The sequence below is a fragment of the Mesoplodon mirus genome (genome assembly GCF_964341445.2).
Source record: "Mesoplodon mirus genome assembly, chromosome: 4".
Taxonomy (NCBI): domain Eukaryota; kingdom Metazoa; phylum Chordata; class Mammalia; order Artiodactyla; family Ziphiidae; genus Mesoplodon; species Mesoplodon mirus.
Genome location: NC_138979.1, coordinates 4,978,940 through 4,996,341, shown reverse-complemented (window position 1 = coordinate 4,996,341; position 17,402 = coordinate 4,978,940). Strand labels below are relative to the sequence as shown.

At 37.7% G+C, this 17,402-nt stretch overlaps 1 protein-coding gene across 1 annotated transcript in view; it reads left to right on the top strand.

The window, feature by feature from the left end:
• Window positions 1-17,402, top strand: part of STAM (signal transducing adaptor molecule) — a 66,019-nt gene that overhangs the window by 9,411 nt on the left and 39,206 nt on the right. The window contains exon 2 of the mRNA XM_082617058.1: window positions 7,141-7,225. Within this exon, the coding sequence (XP_082473184.1) occupies window positions 7,141-7,225 (85 nt within the window). The remainder of the gene's footprint in view (window positions 1-7,140; window positions 7,226-17,402) is intronic.

Sequence of the window (17,402 nt, the reverse complement as noted above, 5' to 3'; positions counted from 1 at the left end):
GGGTTTCTGCATTGAAAAGTAAAATTTGAAAACCACTGAAGTAGATGCTATTAAAGGTCTATGTTTCTATGACTTTTATAGATTCATATTGCAGTTACATGATTAGATTTCTTATTTATTGAGCATTTAGGCCGAAAGCATGAATATTGAAAGAATTACCCAACATAGAAATTGTTATTTTCAAGGGATTTACAATTATGGAAGCTTGAAGGTCAGTTTGACTCAGTTATCCTCTTGGCATAACTGCTGGTGAGAACAAATTAAACAGCATTTAAACATTTGCTTTCAAAGTAACCCATTTAGTTTCCAGAGTAATGTTAAGTTTCTCATTATATTTTCTTCTTTTCCCTCTTCCGAACCATTTTTACATATTGGCAGTAGATTCATTTTTTTCTTAAAAGTCCAGCTTTGATCAGATTGCTTCCTTGCTCAAGATTTTCTAGGCTTTCTGGTGTTTCTTGAATTAATACAGATGCCTCATTTTGTATTTTGGGTCTTAGAGTGCTTCCTGCCTTTCACAAAGTAGTCTCTATTTCAGCCAGCCTACATTCTTCTTTATATTTCTCTTCTGTTTTCATAACTTTACTGTATTCACTTAAATAGAAATAAGAGTTTATTGTTAATCCTGTTCTCCTCTGTCTTAGTTTCTAAATATATTAAGAATGCTTTCCTGATACTCATTCTCTCTCTCCTCCCAGGTGTTTACCTTTTTTCAATTTGCTTTAGGCTTTGTAATTTTTTTGTGATTTTTTTTCTATATATACTCAGGTCTCTATCTGTTGGTTTCATTTTCCATTTTTAGAGTCTGAGCTACTTCAGATAGGGTCTGGCCTAGACTAGACACTTACTCCATTTTGTTGAATATCTGTCCAGCTTTTCTAATTTCCTGCAAAGAAGTCACCTTACCATGATCTCAGATGTTTTGGACATTTGTGTTAATTCTTAACAGGAATTAATTTGTGTGAATAATCTGCTTTTAGAAAATGGTAGGGTAATTGGACATAGGTACCCTATCTGCCACTACCCATTGGTTATCACCCACTGCCGCCTTATTATTTATTCTATGGGTAGTTCTCCATGGCAGTGACTAACTGGCAGGTGTTGCTATATCCCTTGGGACCGTGATATGGCTCAGGTATTGCAAACCTACAAAGAATTTGGACAGAGTTGGCTGTTCTGTATTTTCTGCTTTTAAACTGGCTATGACTGACCTTCAGCTCTCAGTAATAAGTCAAAATGGGGAAGTAAGTGTTGCCTGTTGAACGAGGTAGCAAGGCATTGAGGGGAACAGGGGATCAGGAAGTTCCTTATCTCATCACCAAGACCCATCATTATAGGTAAGAATCTTGCCATGGATCAGGCTTTCTACCCCCAAACCACCTCAGGTTAAAAAACATGTAAATATTAGTGAAACTCTTGGGAGATGCTGTCTTGTAACATATCTGTTCTTGGCATGACAGTGCTCCAGTCAAGACAGGTTACCTTCTGCTTTGGTACAGTTTTTGTTTTAGAAGATAACAGTTATTTCTTTCTGAAGTTTTTTTTCCTCTTACATAGGCTCTTGTTCTAAGTTGCTTTCTTCTGCGTTGGATTTGCTAGTATTTTGTTGAGGATTTTTGCATCTATTGATATTTTCATGAGAGATATTGGACTGTAGTTTTCTTTTCCACCAATGTCTTTGGTTTTAGTACCAGGGTAATACTGTCCTCATAGAATGAGTTACGAAATATTTCCTCTGCTTCTATCTTCTAGATGAGATCATAGAGAATTGGTATAATTTCTTACTTAAATATTTGGTAGAATGCACCATTAACCTATCTGTGCCTGGTGCTTTCTATTCTAAGGTTACTAATTACTTGTTCAGTTTCTTTAATGGATATAGGCCTATACAGATTGTCTACCTTTTCTTGTTTGTGATTTGGCAAATGTGTCTTTTGAGGACTTGGCCCATTTTTTCCTAGGTTATCAAATTTGTGGGCATAGAGTTGTTGTTAATTACTATGTGTTTTTATTCAACACGACCAAGAAGTTTTTCAGTTTTCAGTGAACACTGACTAGATGTCCCACGTATTTAGCTCAATTCTGACACTATCTATCTACCTAGGGAGAGTATCAGATTCCACAGGTTAAGGGCTCAGTCGTACAAGACTGCCCTCACTCCCCACTTCAGGTGCCAGTCCAGGATGTTACCTGTGCTTCTGACTGACTGGCTATAAATTGGAGGCTCCCATGATTCACCCATAGTAGTATCCATTTAATATCCTTTTTCTGTCCATGAACTCTGTAGTGAGGTCCCCTCTTTCATTTCTGATGTTAATAATTTGTGTTTTCTCTCTCATTCTTTTTTTTTTTTTTGGTTACCCTGTCTATCAATTTCATTGATCTTTCCAAACAACCAATTTTTGGTTGTACTGATTTTTCTCTCTTTTCTGTTTTCAATTTCATTGATTTCTTCTCTAAATTTTTTCCTTTTGCTTATTTTGGATTTAATTTCCTCTTCTAGTTTCCTAAGGGGGAAGTTTATGGTAGAGATTTTAGATTCTCTTTTCTGATGTATAAATTCAGATTTCCCCCTACGCATTGATATCAAATGCCTCCCACAAATTTTGATAGGTTGTACTTTCATTTTTGTTTAATTTATAATATTTTAATATTTCTCCATTTTTTGACCTGTGTATTATTTACAAGTGTGTGTCATTTAATCTTCACATATTTGGGGATTTCCCAGCTCTTTTGGTTAATGATTTCTAGTTTAATTCCATTGTAGCCTGTGAGCAGACATTGTATGATTTCTAGTTTTTTAAATTTGTTATGGTGTGTTTTATGGCCCAGAATATGGTCTGTTTTGTTATGTTCCAGGTGAGCTTGAGCAGAATGTATTCTGTTGTTGGATGAAGTAGTCTACAGATGTTGACTATATCCAATTGTTTGATGGTGGTGTTGAGTTCAGCTATGTCCTTAAACTGATTTTCTGTCTACTGGAACTGTCCATCTCTGACAGAGAGGTGTTGAAGTCTCCATCTATAATAGTGGCTTCATCTGTTTCTCTTTGCAGTTCCATTACTTTTTATTTTGACAGTCTGTAGTTAGGCACATGCATGTTAAGGATTGTTGTCTTCTCTGAGAATTGACCCCTTTACTGTTATGCAATGCCTCTGTCCCTGATAATTTTCCTTGCTCCAGGGTTGGCTCTGTCAGAAATATAGCTACTCCCACTTCCTTGTGATTAGTGTTAGCATGGTATATCTTTCTCCATCCCTTTATTTTTAATCTATATGTATCTTTATATTGAAAGTGGGTTCTTGTAGGTGACATAGAATTGGATTTCATCTTTTGATCACTCTGACAATCTCTGTCTGTATTTAGACCATTAACATTTAAAGTGATTATTGTATTGTTGAATTAATATCTACCATGTCTGTTACAATTTTCTAGTTGTAGCCCTTTTTCTTTGTTCCTGTTTCTTATACTTTCCCCCCTGCCTTTTGTGGTTTTAACTGAGCATTTTATATGATTCCATTTTCTCTCTTTTTTTAGCATATCAGTTATACTTTTTTTTTCTACTTTCAGAGTTTACAATATACATTTACAACTAGTCCAAGTCCACTTTCAAATAACATTGTACCACTTCACTGGTAGTACAACTCACCTTCTAGTAGCAAACTAGTCCTAATTTCTCTCTTTTGTTCCTGGTGTCCTTGCTGTGATTCATTTCACTTATACACATGCCTGCACACACACACACAAATGTGTACACACACACGTGTATACATGTCTCCTATATCTGCTCCTTGGAGAACTTTTTTTTTTTTTTCTTGGAGAACTTTTAAAAACATTTCTTGCAAAGCTAGTCTGCTATCAATGGGTTCCCTCAGTGTTTCTTAGTATGAGAAAGTCTTTATTTCTCCTTTCCTTGTGAATAATTTCACAGGGTATATAATCCTAGGTTGGTGGTTATTTTCTCTCCACACTGTTTGATTCCATTCTCTCCTTGTTTGCATGGTTTCTGAGATGTCAGGTGTAATCATTATGTTTATTTCTGAATAGGAAAGGTATTTTTTTCTGCTGGCTTCTTTTTAATTTTTTCTTTATCTTTGATTTTCTGCAGTTTGATTGTGATATGCCTAGGTGTAGAGGTTGGTTGGTTTGACAATTATTCTGCTTGGTGTTCCTGGAGCTTCCTGGACCTGTGGTTTGGTGTCTGACATTAATTTGGGGAAATCAATTAATTTGAGTCATATTTGCTTCAAATATTTCTTCCATTTCTTTTTCTCCTTCTTCTCTGGTATTCCAATTATGCCTTTGTTACAGCTTTTATAGTTTCCCACATTCTTGGATAATCTGTTCCAGTTTTTCTCCCCCCTGCCAGTCATTTTTTCTCTTTGCTTTTCAGTTTTGGAAATTTCTATTGACATATCCTCAGGCTCAGAGATTCTTGCCTCAGCCGTGTCCAGACTGCTGATGAGGCCATCAAAGATATTCGTTTCTGTTATACTATTTTTGATCTCCAGTATTTCTTTTTGATTCTTTTTTAGAATTTCCATATCTCTGCTTACATTGTCCATCTGTTCTTGCATGTTACCTCCTTTTTCCATTAGAACTCTTATTAGCATATTAATCATAGTCTTTAAAATTTCTGGTCTGATAATTCCAACATCCTTGTCATGTCTGAGTCTGGTTCTGATGCTAGTCTGGTCTCTTCCACCAGTGGTCTTTGCATTATAGAGTGTGGCTTGCTGGAAGCTGGAGATGATGAACTAGATGAAGGGACACCAGCCTTTAGTGGTGTGAGGATCAGGTACTGATAGTCCTGTGATTAGGGCTCAGTGAGCCTCTGCCCCGGGGAGTGAATTTTCATGTGCTGCTCTCCCTTAAGTTGGGACGGGATGGCTACAGTGGGCTGGAGTTGGATATTCCCCTTCTCCCACGTAGAAGGCTAGAGCAGGCTAGCGTTGGGATTTCCCTTCCCCCAGGTGGGTTAATCTTTGATAAAACTCTAGTTAGTTAGGGGCTGGTAAAATTATTTCTCTTGAGAGTAGGCCTTGTTAAGAAGAGAATAAATACTCTGGTGTATTTCACAATGATCAGTTTCTCTCCCCCTGCTGGAAAAATAGGAGAAATTTTCTGTGATATTCACCTTGAGAACTTGGGAGAACCCATGGAAGTAGAACTCACAAAAGGGCTTTCCTGGTAGTGCAGTGGTTAAGAATCCGCCTTCCAGTGTAGGGGACATGGGTTTGAGCCCTGGACCAGGAAGATCCCACCTGCTGTGGAGCAACTAAGCCCATGCACCACAACTACTGAGCCTGCACTCTAGAGCCCGCGAGCCACAACTACTGAGCCTGTGTGCCACAACTACTGAAGCCTACATGCCTAGAGGCTGTGCTCTGCAACAAGAGAGGCCACCACAATGAGAAGCCCACGCACAGCAACGAAGAGTAGCCCCTGCTCATGGCAACTAGAGAAAGCCCGTGCACAGCAACGAAGACCCAACGCAGCCAAAAATAAATGAATAAAACAAATACATTTATTAAAAAAAAAGCTCACAAAAGTGTGGGGGCTCCCCTAAGCCTAGGCTTCTCTGGAGTTTTAACTCTCAGACTTGTGCACACTTCTCCTCTGGCAGTTTGTCAGTTTCAGTTTAGATTTTTGTGCCCTGGTACTGGTTCCTGGAGATGTTTCTGCTCACGGGCTTCTGCTCTGCTAAGTTGTGATTCTGTGTATCCACCTATCTATTTGTCTCATTTGGGGGGCAGCAGTTTGCCCTGTGACCTCACTGCTGAGGCATCTAAGAAGAGTTGTTGACTTTTCACTTTGTTTACTGTTTTACTTGTTAGGATGAAGTGAATACTTCCAAGCTCCTTACATGCTGGACTGGAAAACGGAAGGAATTGCTTATTTTTGGTGCCTAAGTCTCAACTATACCTGGTATCTCCTTGTCTAGAAAAGAAATTTGCTTTACCTGCAGAAAGTAAACCATCACTCATTTGCTCCGAGGCGGGGAGGTGATTGCTAGAGCCTGTAAGGAAGCAAAGTAGGGGCTACCTACATTTCAAACAGCATTAACCGATTTTGCTAACTTGGAGGTCCTCTTTTTCTTCTTCATTCTCAATTGCAGACATTCTTTCTGCTATGAGTACTCGAATTTTCTGAGGATTCAACAGACTGGTTCTTTTTTTTAAAATATTTATTTATTTAATAGATCTTTACTGGAGTATAATTGCTTTACAATACTGTGTTAGAGTGAATCAGCCATATGCATACATATATCCCCATATCCCCTCCATCTTGAGCCTCCCTCCCACCCTCCCTATCCCACCCCTCTAGGTTGTTGTAAAGCACCGAGCTGGTCCTTAAGCCTTTTTTTCTTACTGCCAATACAGGATTCACCTTTCTTGGGTCTCCTAAGTAGTTTACCATGTATCAATGTTGTCCTATAGCTTTTGAGATATTACTGTTATTGCTTCTCATGTTTTCCTTATCCTTCTGTGTTTGTGTTAAAGAAGAAAAAAGTCCCTTTATTGTAATTAAGAAAGGGATCTAAATTAGGTGATTTGGTTCAATCTGCCATACCTCTGTTGTTGTTTTCAACTTGTCAAGTTTTTATTTAAGGGAAAATATTCAGTTAAAGCTTGGTTTTCTTTTGCTCAACACCGCCTCCCCCCTCCCGAAACAACAGAATCAGCAAAACTAGATAGTTAATTAATTTAATTGCCTGAAACATTTTGATAGAGATTTGTGCCTAGTCATGCTCCTTTGCTGGCGAGTAAAGCTAATAATTATTTGAATGAAAGTATTCCTTATTTTAGTCTTTCTGTGTGCAGAAAGGGATAGATTTGTACTCATGCCTGTGTGTGTGCGCCTGCGGGTGTATTTTTATAACAAAAAATCAGTGGCCTATTTTTTTTGATACTAAGTAACAAACAAATGAAGTATAAATGGGGCAAATAATTATGATAGGTAATGAAGGTGCCCTACCTCCTTTTAAAGATGGACGTAACTATTTCATTAACCAGGTGTTGACAACTATTGTGATTTGTTGATATTTGATTATATTAGTTTGGTAATTTGAATGCGATCATTTACCTCTTAAAGATTTTTAAAAATAATGTGTCTGTGATTTCTTTTTATAATATACAGAGAAAGCAACCAGTGAGATGAATACTGCTGAAGATTGGGGTCTCATTTTGGATATTTGTGATAAAGTCGGTCAGTCTCGCACTGGGTAAGTGTTGCAAAGTTTCAGAGGATTTTTATTTATTCTTCCTGTTTATTAACATGAATGAAACAAGAGTTAGAAGGTAAAGCATATTACAATCACAATTTAGTTTAAAAAGAGAATGTTTTTGCTAGTGAGATTTGAGGGATCATCCCATTTAGGTTACTCCCTGTAACCAGGAGGGGCAACATGACTGGTAACAATGTTGATACTTTAATTATTCTCCCTTGTCCATAATTGCCTTCTGAAATCTAACTTTTCCCACTGATTTTTAAAAAAAATTTTATTGAAGTATAGTTGATTTACAATGTTGTGTTAATTCCTGCTGTACAGCAAAGTGATTCAGTTATACATACATTCGTTTTCCTATTCTTTACCATTGTGGTTTATCAGAGGATATTGACTATAGTTCCCTGTGCTCTACAGTAGGACCTTGTTGTTTATCCATTCTAAATGTAATAGTTTACATCTGCTCATCCCTAACTCCTAGTCCTTCCCTCCCCCCACCCACCCTTGGCAACCTCAAGTCTGTTCTCTATGTCTGTGAGTCTGTTTCTGTTTCGTAGATATGTTAATTAGTGTTGTATTTTAGATTCCACATATAAGTGATATCATATGATATTTGTCTTTCTCTTTCTGATTCGCTTAGTATGATAATCTCTAGGTCCATCCATGTTGCTGCAAATGGCGTTATTTCATTCTTTTTTATGGCTGAGTGGTGTTCCATTGTGTGTGTGTGTGTGTGTGTGTGTGTATTCCCCAAATCTTCTTTATCCATTCATCTGTTGATGGATATTTAGGTTGTTTCCATTCCCACTGATTTTTAAAGTCATCAGTGATTTCTCAAGTACCAAGTTTTTTGGTTATTTCTGTGTTCTTTTCTTCTTTGTCACATGTGCCCATTCGACCCAACTAATCAGTGACTATTGAAAGAGAGACAGTTTTAGGGAAATAGAATTGTAAACTTTCTGGCATACGGACTTTTTGGTAATACAGGGCTTTCTCTACAGTGCCGCAAGGGGATTTACTGGTGTACAGAGTAATGGTTTCCTTCATTCCTGGGCTAATAACGTCCAGTTATTAGTAGCCACATTTACCCCTTTGTGCCACACAAATATTGTCTTATTTACGTACTTCACGTGAAGAATGTTTGGGAGCACTGCTGGATCCTGCTTGATTCTTCTGGTGGTAATCTTAACTCTCTGACGGTGCCTTCTCTGGCTTTTCTTCCTTCCCTTCTAAATAGAGATAGTTCCTTAAACTTTCTTTGATCCATTTTTTTACCTGATACTTTTTCTTTTGAAATCTCCCAGCTTTCAAATTTCTTTATGTGACATCTGTAGTTTTAGCTCTGAATCCCTAACTCAAGCACTAATATTGGGGATGCAGCATAATTTCTGAACATCACACTACATGAGCCGCGGCCTCACATCCAGAATCCTGAACTCATGTCTCCTTTTGCTTTAAACCTACATTCCCTCCTTTGTCCCCTGTCTCTGTTAATGACAAGGTTATTCTTTCATTCACACCTAAAACCTCAGACTCTCTTCTGCATTTAGCTTTTTACTAAATTCTGTCAGCACGCCTCCATAATATCTCTCACGATATTGATGTCATAGAGTCTCCTTAGTTAAGTTCTTGAACTTGGTCAAACCAGGCGGGGCAGTTTGTCTTTAAGTCCTTTCCACCCCATCACTCAAGCCCTTTTTAGTCCATAATGTGCTCCCTCTGGCAGGTTCCCAAGATTGTGGCCTCTGCCATCCCCTTTGTTGTTTTTCCATCCTTTCTGGCCTGATTAGTTCCTTAATTTAGTTGATGTTTGAGTAGTTACTGTGTGTTACGTGTCTGTTCCTTCTTCTCTCCATCTATTGGCCCCACTTTACTTGAGCCATCCTTAACCATGCCTAGCCTAGTGAATTAACCTTCTGGCGTTTCCTTCTGTTTCCATCTCTTTTCTGTCTGGTTCTTATAGCCGGTGGCCATATGACAACTCTGACCATGTTACTCCCCTGTCTTCCATACTGAGTTAAGTCTAGTAACCTCCTTAGGCCTTCTGAATCATTTATTTTTCATTTACTTCTTTTGTAGTTACTGTTCTTTTCAACTCAAATATTTGAGCTGCCAGTGCTTTTCCACTTTATTGTAATGCTTTTGGTCATTGTGTTCCTTCAGTGTCGAATATTCTCTTCTCCCATCTCCTATCTCTGTGTCTCATATCCTTCCAGACCCACTATGGATATTATTTCTTCCACAAAGGCTTTCCTTATCCCTAGTACTGAAAATCATTACCGAAAACCTGAATCCTCAAAGCACTCTCAAAACCATTCTTATTTGTGTTTTGCCTTGTATAATAGTAATTTATATACATCTAGTAGACTTAGATTTGTAGGATGAAAGGTCTATGAATTTTTGTTGTGCAGAGGAAAGCAAATAGCTTAGTGGCTGAGAGCATGGCCTCTGGAGTGAGACTGCCTGGGTTCAGATCCGGGCTCTGACTGCTTAGCTGTGTCATGGTGGGTCAATAGTAACTTCCTTTTCTAGTTTGCTACAAGAGAATAAAAATAATATCTTTTTAGGGGGCTTGTTGTAAGTGTTAGATTAGTTAATATATATAAAGTGTTTATAATAGTATCTGGTGCATGGTTAAGTGGGTACACCTCTGCCTCTTTTTTTTTTTTTTTTTAATGGCTTTACAATGTTGTGTTAGTTTCTGCTGTACAATGAAGTGAATCAGCTTTATGTATACATATATCCCCTCCCTCTTGGACCTCTCTCCCATCCTGCCCATCTAGGTCATCACAAAGCACCGACCTGAGCTTCCTGTGCTATACTGCAGGTTCCCACTAGCTATCAGTTTTACACATAGTAGTGTATTTATGTCAAACCTGCCTCTTTTTGATTAAAATGATATTTTGTGACAGTTTGTCCGTTGAGGACTAGGTATCGACCTAGCTCCATCCCTGTGTATTTTGGAGATAAAACTTTTATCTAGCATTCCAGTTGCAAAGTCCCTCCTCTCTCTTTTCACTCCATCAGTTTTCTTTTTATCTTTAGTTTGGTAGTCTTCATTTTGTAGATACTTTTTATAATAATTTGATTAATTGCTTGAAATGAAAGGACAAACTCCCTTTCATTACTAGAAATATTCCATATTTTTCTACTTAAAAAATAAAGTTGTAACCCACCTAAAAATCCTGTATGATGTGTCATGGAGCTTTAAAGAGATCAATTTGTTTTTCTTCATGTTAACATTATTATACTAGAAATGATAATCTGTTATTTTTTTCCTGTCTTTTCCTGTGATGAGAACTGTTCAGATCTACTCTCTCAGCAACTTTCAAATGTGCAACAAAGTGTTGTAACTGTACTCTCCATGCTTTACATTACAGCCTCAGAACTTACTTATAACTGGAAGTTTGTACCTTTTGACCCATTTTATTCATTTTGACCACCCCTCTGCCCGTCTGACAACCACCAGTTTGTTCTCTGTTTCTATGAGTTTGATTTTATTAGATTCCATATATAAGTGAGATCATACAGTATTTGTCTTCCTCTGTCTGACTGATTTCACTTAGCATAATGCCTTCAAGTTTCCATCCATGTTGTCCTTGTGTACTTAAAATGTACTAATTTATAGCTTTAAGTAATTGTTTTCTACTTGCCTTTTGTTGTTATCTAGTATCAGTAGGTTTAGATACATCCTCATTCTTTTTTTTTCCTCTCACTGCTGTGGCCTCTCCCGTTGTGGAGCACAGGCTCCGGACGCGCAGGCCCAGCGGCCATGGCTCCCGGGCCCAGCCGCTCCGCGGCACGTGGGATCTTCCCCAACCGGGGCACGAACCCGTGTCCTCTGCATCGGCAGGCGGACTCTCAACCACTGCGCCACCAGGGAAGCCCTTTTTTTTTTTTTTTGCTGTACGTGGGCCTCTCACTGTTACGGCCTCTCCCATTGCAGAGCACAGGTCCGGACGCGCAGGCTCAGCGGCCACGGCTCACGGGTCTAGCTGCTCCGCGGCATGTGGGATCTTCCTGGACCGGGGCATGAACCTGTGTCCCCTGCATTGGCAGGCAGAATCTCAACCACTGCGCCACTAGGGAAGCCCCATCCTCATTCTTTAATTTTTTCAAATGTACTTTAGACAACATATTCTCTCTCAGTATTTTTCCTTAGTATTTCATTATACTTTGGAGATTTTAATTGACATTATGCTAAATCTATGAATTTACTTAGGAAGTGTTTTCAGCTTTGCTAATTTAAATAATGAGAGGTAGTTCTGTTTGGTTTTAATCAATATTTTTTCCTTTCCTCTTCCCTTCTTTTCCTTTTTTCTCTTTCACTTATTTTTTCTTCCTTAATACTTGCTCTCTAGTTCCTTTAAATTCTCATTAAGTTAATTTTCAAGCATTTATTTGTTTGTTTATGGAAATGTGATATCTCTTTATAGCTCTTGTTAATAAAGAATTGTTTGAAAAGGACTGTGTAATAATTGAGATGCCATTCTACTATTACTAGGGTTTAAAAAAAATCAAACCCACAAAATTTGCTTATGTGTGTGATTTCTCTTTAAAAATAATGTTTTACATACATATCCAGTTGTATTTTCATTATTTTCACTTTCTTGCTGTACCTTGATGATTTCATAGTAGGAAATAAGCATCAGGGCCACATTTTGACTTTCATGGGCCATCAGCACTTTTGTCTTCCTGGTTCCCTTTCCCCATAAAAAAGTAATAAAAATATTTTATGACTGCATTATTATAAAGGCAAGTGCATTATTATACATGAAAACATTTTCTTTGAGCCAAGTTTGTGGCATTCAGCACATTCACATTGTTGTGGGATCATCAACCACTATCCACCTCCAGATCTTTTCATCATCCCCAAGTGAGCTCTGCCTGTTAAACAACTTACCACTTCCCCCTTCCCCAGAACCTGGTAACCACTTACAGTTTGGTTTTAATTTTTAAAATCATTTCATAATTAGTTATATGGAAAACTTATGGAAATCTGGTTTATGTTGTCTAGGAGTCCAGATACATATGTTTAGTATGGGTTGCTGATGGTAGCATGAGAATATTGAACCGGTATTGTAGGTTGTCAGTGAAGTATTCTAGGTACCTGGTGTGCTTTAGAAAAGATTGAGACATGTCATTGGTGTGAGAGGGAAAAGGGGACATGAGTTTTCCTGAGGCAAATGTAGATAGAGGCATGTTATGGACTGGAATGCAGTTCATCAGGTTATTTGTATACTAGGCAGCAGTCTAGATTTTTTTTTTTTTAAACATTGCCATATGGTATTAATCTGTAATTTTATAAAATGTACAGATCTATTTAAGAGGACGGATTTAGGGATGGTTGAGGGAACTTTAAGAAAAGCATTTCTATTTCAGTAAGATTCTTTTTTAAACAAAATGATTTGTAACCAGCAATATATTGTAGAATTATTTAGTGCATAAAGTAACTTATATTAAAGTCTTTCTTCCCTAAGAAAATAATATTTAAAAATCCTTTTGGCCCTTTAAAAAAAATTCCTTCCTTCCTTCCTTCCTTTCTTTTTTTTGAGTCATCTGTTTTGGAGTTATGGTTGTTTGGGAAATATTCTCAATTTTTAAGGGGAAATGAAGAGCCAATTGTGAAATTTCATTTGGTCAGAGAACTGTGACCCAGAAACATGGTTCCAGCAGTATTTCGAAAAACCCTCTTTAATTCTTCCTCTTTAAAAAAATCTTACTGTTCTTTGAGCCACACATATGTGTGTATGTTTGTTGATTTAAAGAAATACTTATGCTTATGAAATATGTACTTTTTTGTTTCAAAAATAGATACTCACATGGCTCAAAATTTAAAACAGTTTAAAAAGATGAACATTGACAAGTCTAACTTCTGTCCCTGTTTCCCTCCCCCATCCTCTATAGGTAACCACTTTTCTTTCTTTTGTACCTTTCCATTGTTTCTTTACACAAATACGAGTATCTTTTCCCTGCCGTAATAGACAATAAGCATATTATACACTATTCTGCATTTGTAATTACTTAATTCCCTAATATATCCTGTCAGCCTGAAATGTTTGAATATGCTGGACTTAAAACTTTGAAAAAAATTCTGAAATTTTTTTTCTGATTTCCAAAGATATTCATGTGATTTTTAGTGTGCAGTTCCAATGTCTAAGTACTGAAAAATGCTTAGCCAGTGATGTCATATGATGGACTGAAAAGTCTCTGTTCAGAATCAAGAGAACTTTCAGAATAATAGTAGCAGTTTTCTTTAACATAATACATAGCTTCCCATAATAAATAGCTTTTGTCTATTAGTTTTGGTTGATTTGATTATAATTTCATATATAAAAAATAGATGTGAGGGTAGGTGTTGATTATCCACAATAAAAAGTTAAAATTAAAACTCTGTAATTGACATCCAGATTAATTTGTGCTATTATTTTATGTCTTAACTGTCTTTGTTTAGCTTTAGACAAAAATATAGTTGACTGAGAGTGGACAACGTGATAAACTTTTTTCTTTACTTGGATAAGGGATCTATTTGGATAGTAAGTCTTTGATTTATTTGTACAGAATTAGAAGGAGAAAATGATAGTCATTACTGATATTTTGTGAAAAATATAAATATAAGCCTTTGGGAAAGAGTTTGTTAAAAATATTTTTCATTGGCTTTATGTTGTCTTGTCCTGGACCCGGGCTTTGACTACTTCTGACCTTTAGCTGGAGGTTGATAGAATATGTCCTGATTTTTTAAGGGAAAAGTAATCTCTGGCCTAGACTTCTTCAAGTTGGAAGGGCAGCATCAGTTCTAGAAAAAGATTTCTTCCAACGTGTGTTTTGTAATCATCATACCCTCCATTTACTGGCCTTAGGTTTTAAAGTCTTTTAAGTGTTCTTTTAAGGATAATAGCCAACATTTATTGACTGCTTATTATCTGCCAGGTCTTGTTTAAGTGCCTTATAAACATTTTATTTAATCATCACAACAGCTGTAGGTACTCTAGTTTTTTCTAGTTAACAAGTGAGAATCTGATTCGTATTTAGGATTTTTTTTAATGTCATTTAAACTAGGGGAAGAGTTATAGCAGGAATAAAATTAAAGGCTTTTTTGTAAAGCGTGATCTTGATTTCCCGGTCTCTTTCACTTTCTTTATGTCACAGAATTACTTCAGTTCATTTCATTCTTTTTGTATCAGTCGTTTTTTTCTTTTTTTTTTTTTCGTCTGCGGTACGCGGACCTCTCACTGCTGTGGCCTCTCCCGCCGCGGAGCACAGGCTCCAGACACGCAGGCTCAGCGGCCATGGCCCACGAGCCCAGCCGCTCCGCGGCACGTGGGATCCTCCCGGACCGGGGCACGAACCCGCGTCCCCTGCATCGGCAGGCGGACTCCCAACCACTGCGCCACCAGGGAAGACCCGTTTTTTCTTTTATTTGACAAACAGTGAGTACTGGCTGGGTATCATGCTTTGGGTCTAGAGTGGTGAATAAAGCAGGTACAGCCTTTGTCATCAGCTATGGTAACAGTTGGCCAGTGGAAGATAGAAATAAACAGGTAATGGTCTAAGAAGATAGTGAGCAGAGGGCTTCAGTGGAGAATAAAAGGGAGACCTACTTAGGTTTTTCAGGGAAGCACAGGCATGAGGGATAACATTTATGCTATGATTTTAAAGTTGAGAAGAAGTGAAGAGCTGCAAGCAGAGGTCCCAGGCAGAGGGAACAGCTTTCACGTGAATGCTGCAGAGTAGAGGACACTTGGCGCTTTCTAATAACTTGAAAGGTACGGGCTAGCTGGAGCAGAGGTGAGCCACCCTGAGCAAGCACAGAGCTGGGTATAAAGAGAGTGAGTGGGTTAGAGAAATGGAAGATGATAGTTGGAATGCCTGAAATGGAGTTTGTAGACCTTGACAGTTAATAATAAGGTGGAGTCAAAAAGCCAATGGTGTTGGAAGCATCACTTCCGTTAAGACAGAAGTAACATTAGAGAGAGTGGCAGAGAGCCAGGAGTTAAAATCATTGAAAGATGAGGGGGCAGTGAGGTTTTTTAAATGAGAAGATCTGAACTGGGCTATTTTAGGAAAGAGGGAGGGAGAATGGTTTTGAAGTAGCAAAGGGAGCAAAGAGGACCCTTCATTTAGGAGGTACAAGAGCCGTGGGAAGACAGAAAGCTACCACTTGAGGTGGCTGCAGGAGAAGTGTTATCTTCCATGGAGAGCCAGTTTTCTGTAGAGCAAAAGGACCAGGGGTAGGGCCTTTTGTTGATCATGGGCTGTGACTTCTAGAGGGTCCAGTGGAAAGATTTCAGAAGCTGGGGAGTAATGGATATGCAGAGCTGTTTAATGATGGAGAGGATAGTCTGGAGCTTCTTGTAGGGACTTGTCTAAACAAGAATAACAGGCATATGTTCTCAAGTTCTCAATTATTGGATCGTAGAGAAAGTTGGGTGCCCGAGACTTGGTCTTGACTTCTGCAGAAGGAACCTTGGAGTCCTGGGAAGGAGTGGTCGGGGCTCCCTTTGACCCTTTTCCATAAAGGTGAAGAGGCTTGAGGTGGGTGGTCTTCCAGAGTCAAAGGTACATTCTTACCGTTTTCTGGGATGAACATCTTTTTCTGTATTTAAGAGCTGTTTGTGCTTCCTCTTCTGTGAACTGTCTGTATCTATCCTTTCCTCATTTCTAGGAGTCCTTGATGTGTTAGGGACATATCTTGTCTGTTTTATGAATTGCGTATATTTTTCCATTATTTTTTGGTTTTTTTTGGCTGCGCCGCACAGCTTGTGGGATCTTAGTTCCCGACCAGGGATCGAATCCAGGCCCTGGCAGTGAAAGCGCCAAGTCCTAACCACTGGACCACCAGGGAATTCCTTCCATTATTTTTTTGACTTTGTTTTGTTGTTTTTCCATTTAGAAATTTTTGATTTTTATATAGATGAATTTATCAGTCTTATGGTGTTTAGAATTTTGAGTTATACAAGACTTTCCTTCTCCAGGGTTTTAGTAGAATTATCTCATGTTTCTTTCATTTTTTTGTTTTATAATTACTAGACTGTTTTTTTAAAAATACAATTTTAGGTTTAGAAAAACATTGAGCAGGTAGTATGCAGAATTCCATAACCCACTCCCACCCCTTACCTGCAGTTTCCCCTGTTATTAACATCTTGCATTAGTGTGGTACATGTTACAAGGAATGAACCAATATTGATACATTAGCATTAACTAACGTCTATAGTTTACATTAAGACTCACTCTATATTATACAGTTTTATGGGTTTTGACAAGCCCATAATGACGTATCCATTATTACAGTATCACACAGAGTAGTTTCACCATCCTTAAAATGTCCTGTGCTCCCCCCATTCATCCCTCTCCTTTCTCTCTCTGAACCCCTGACAACCATTAATTTCTTTATTTTTTTTTTACTATTTCTATAATTTTGCCTTTTCCAAAATGTCATACAATTAGGATCATATAGTATGTATAGCCTTTTCAGAAGCCTGCACACTGCAACGAAGAGCCCACGTGCCACAGCGAAAGATCCCTCGTGCTACAGCTGAGACCCGGTGCAGCCAAAAAATAAATACATATTAAAAAAAATTTTTTTAAATCATGAGTCAAGACATACCAATTTTATTAAGTTTTTAGTGATTCTTCTCTCTCCCATATGTTATATTACATTGTGTTCTGTTTGACTGAAATATACTCCAGTTTTATATGATCTGGGAAACTCAAAATATCATACTAAATTTAAGTATTCAGTGACTGTTATCTATACTTCCATTAACCCTCAATATTTAGTATGTAGAAGTTTACCTCCTTTTCTGATGAAGTCCTTCAGGCACGTGAACTTGTTCTTTAAATAGCCAAATAACATAATTTGTAGACTATATTCATGTTCCATCAGCTATCTCATAAGAAATACCTATTTAACAAGCTCAGAATCAGAATTTGATATTTGTATTCAGTGTTTTGCCCTTTTCCCCCTTGTGCACTGTAGACTGTGTTTTATGTAATGTATATTATGAACCAAATATGCACTTTGAATATGCCATTGAATATACAGTTATGATTCATTTCAGTTCTGATTTCTTTTGCATTTTATAATATTAAACTTCTTTTATAGTTAATGTAAAGCCTTTATGCTTTTGAAAGCCACGCTCTATATTAGACTCCCTTTAGTGTTCAAGGAGGG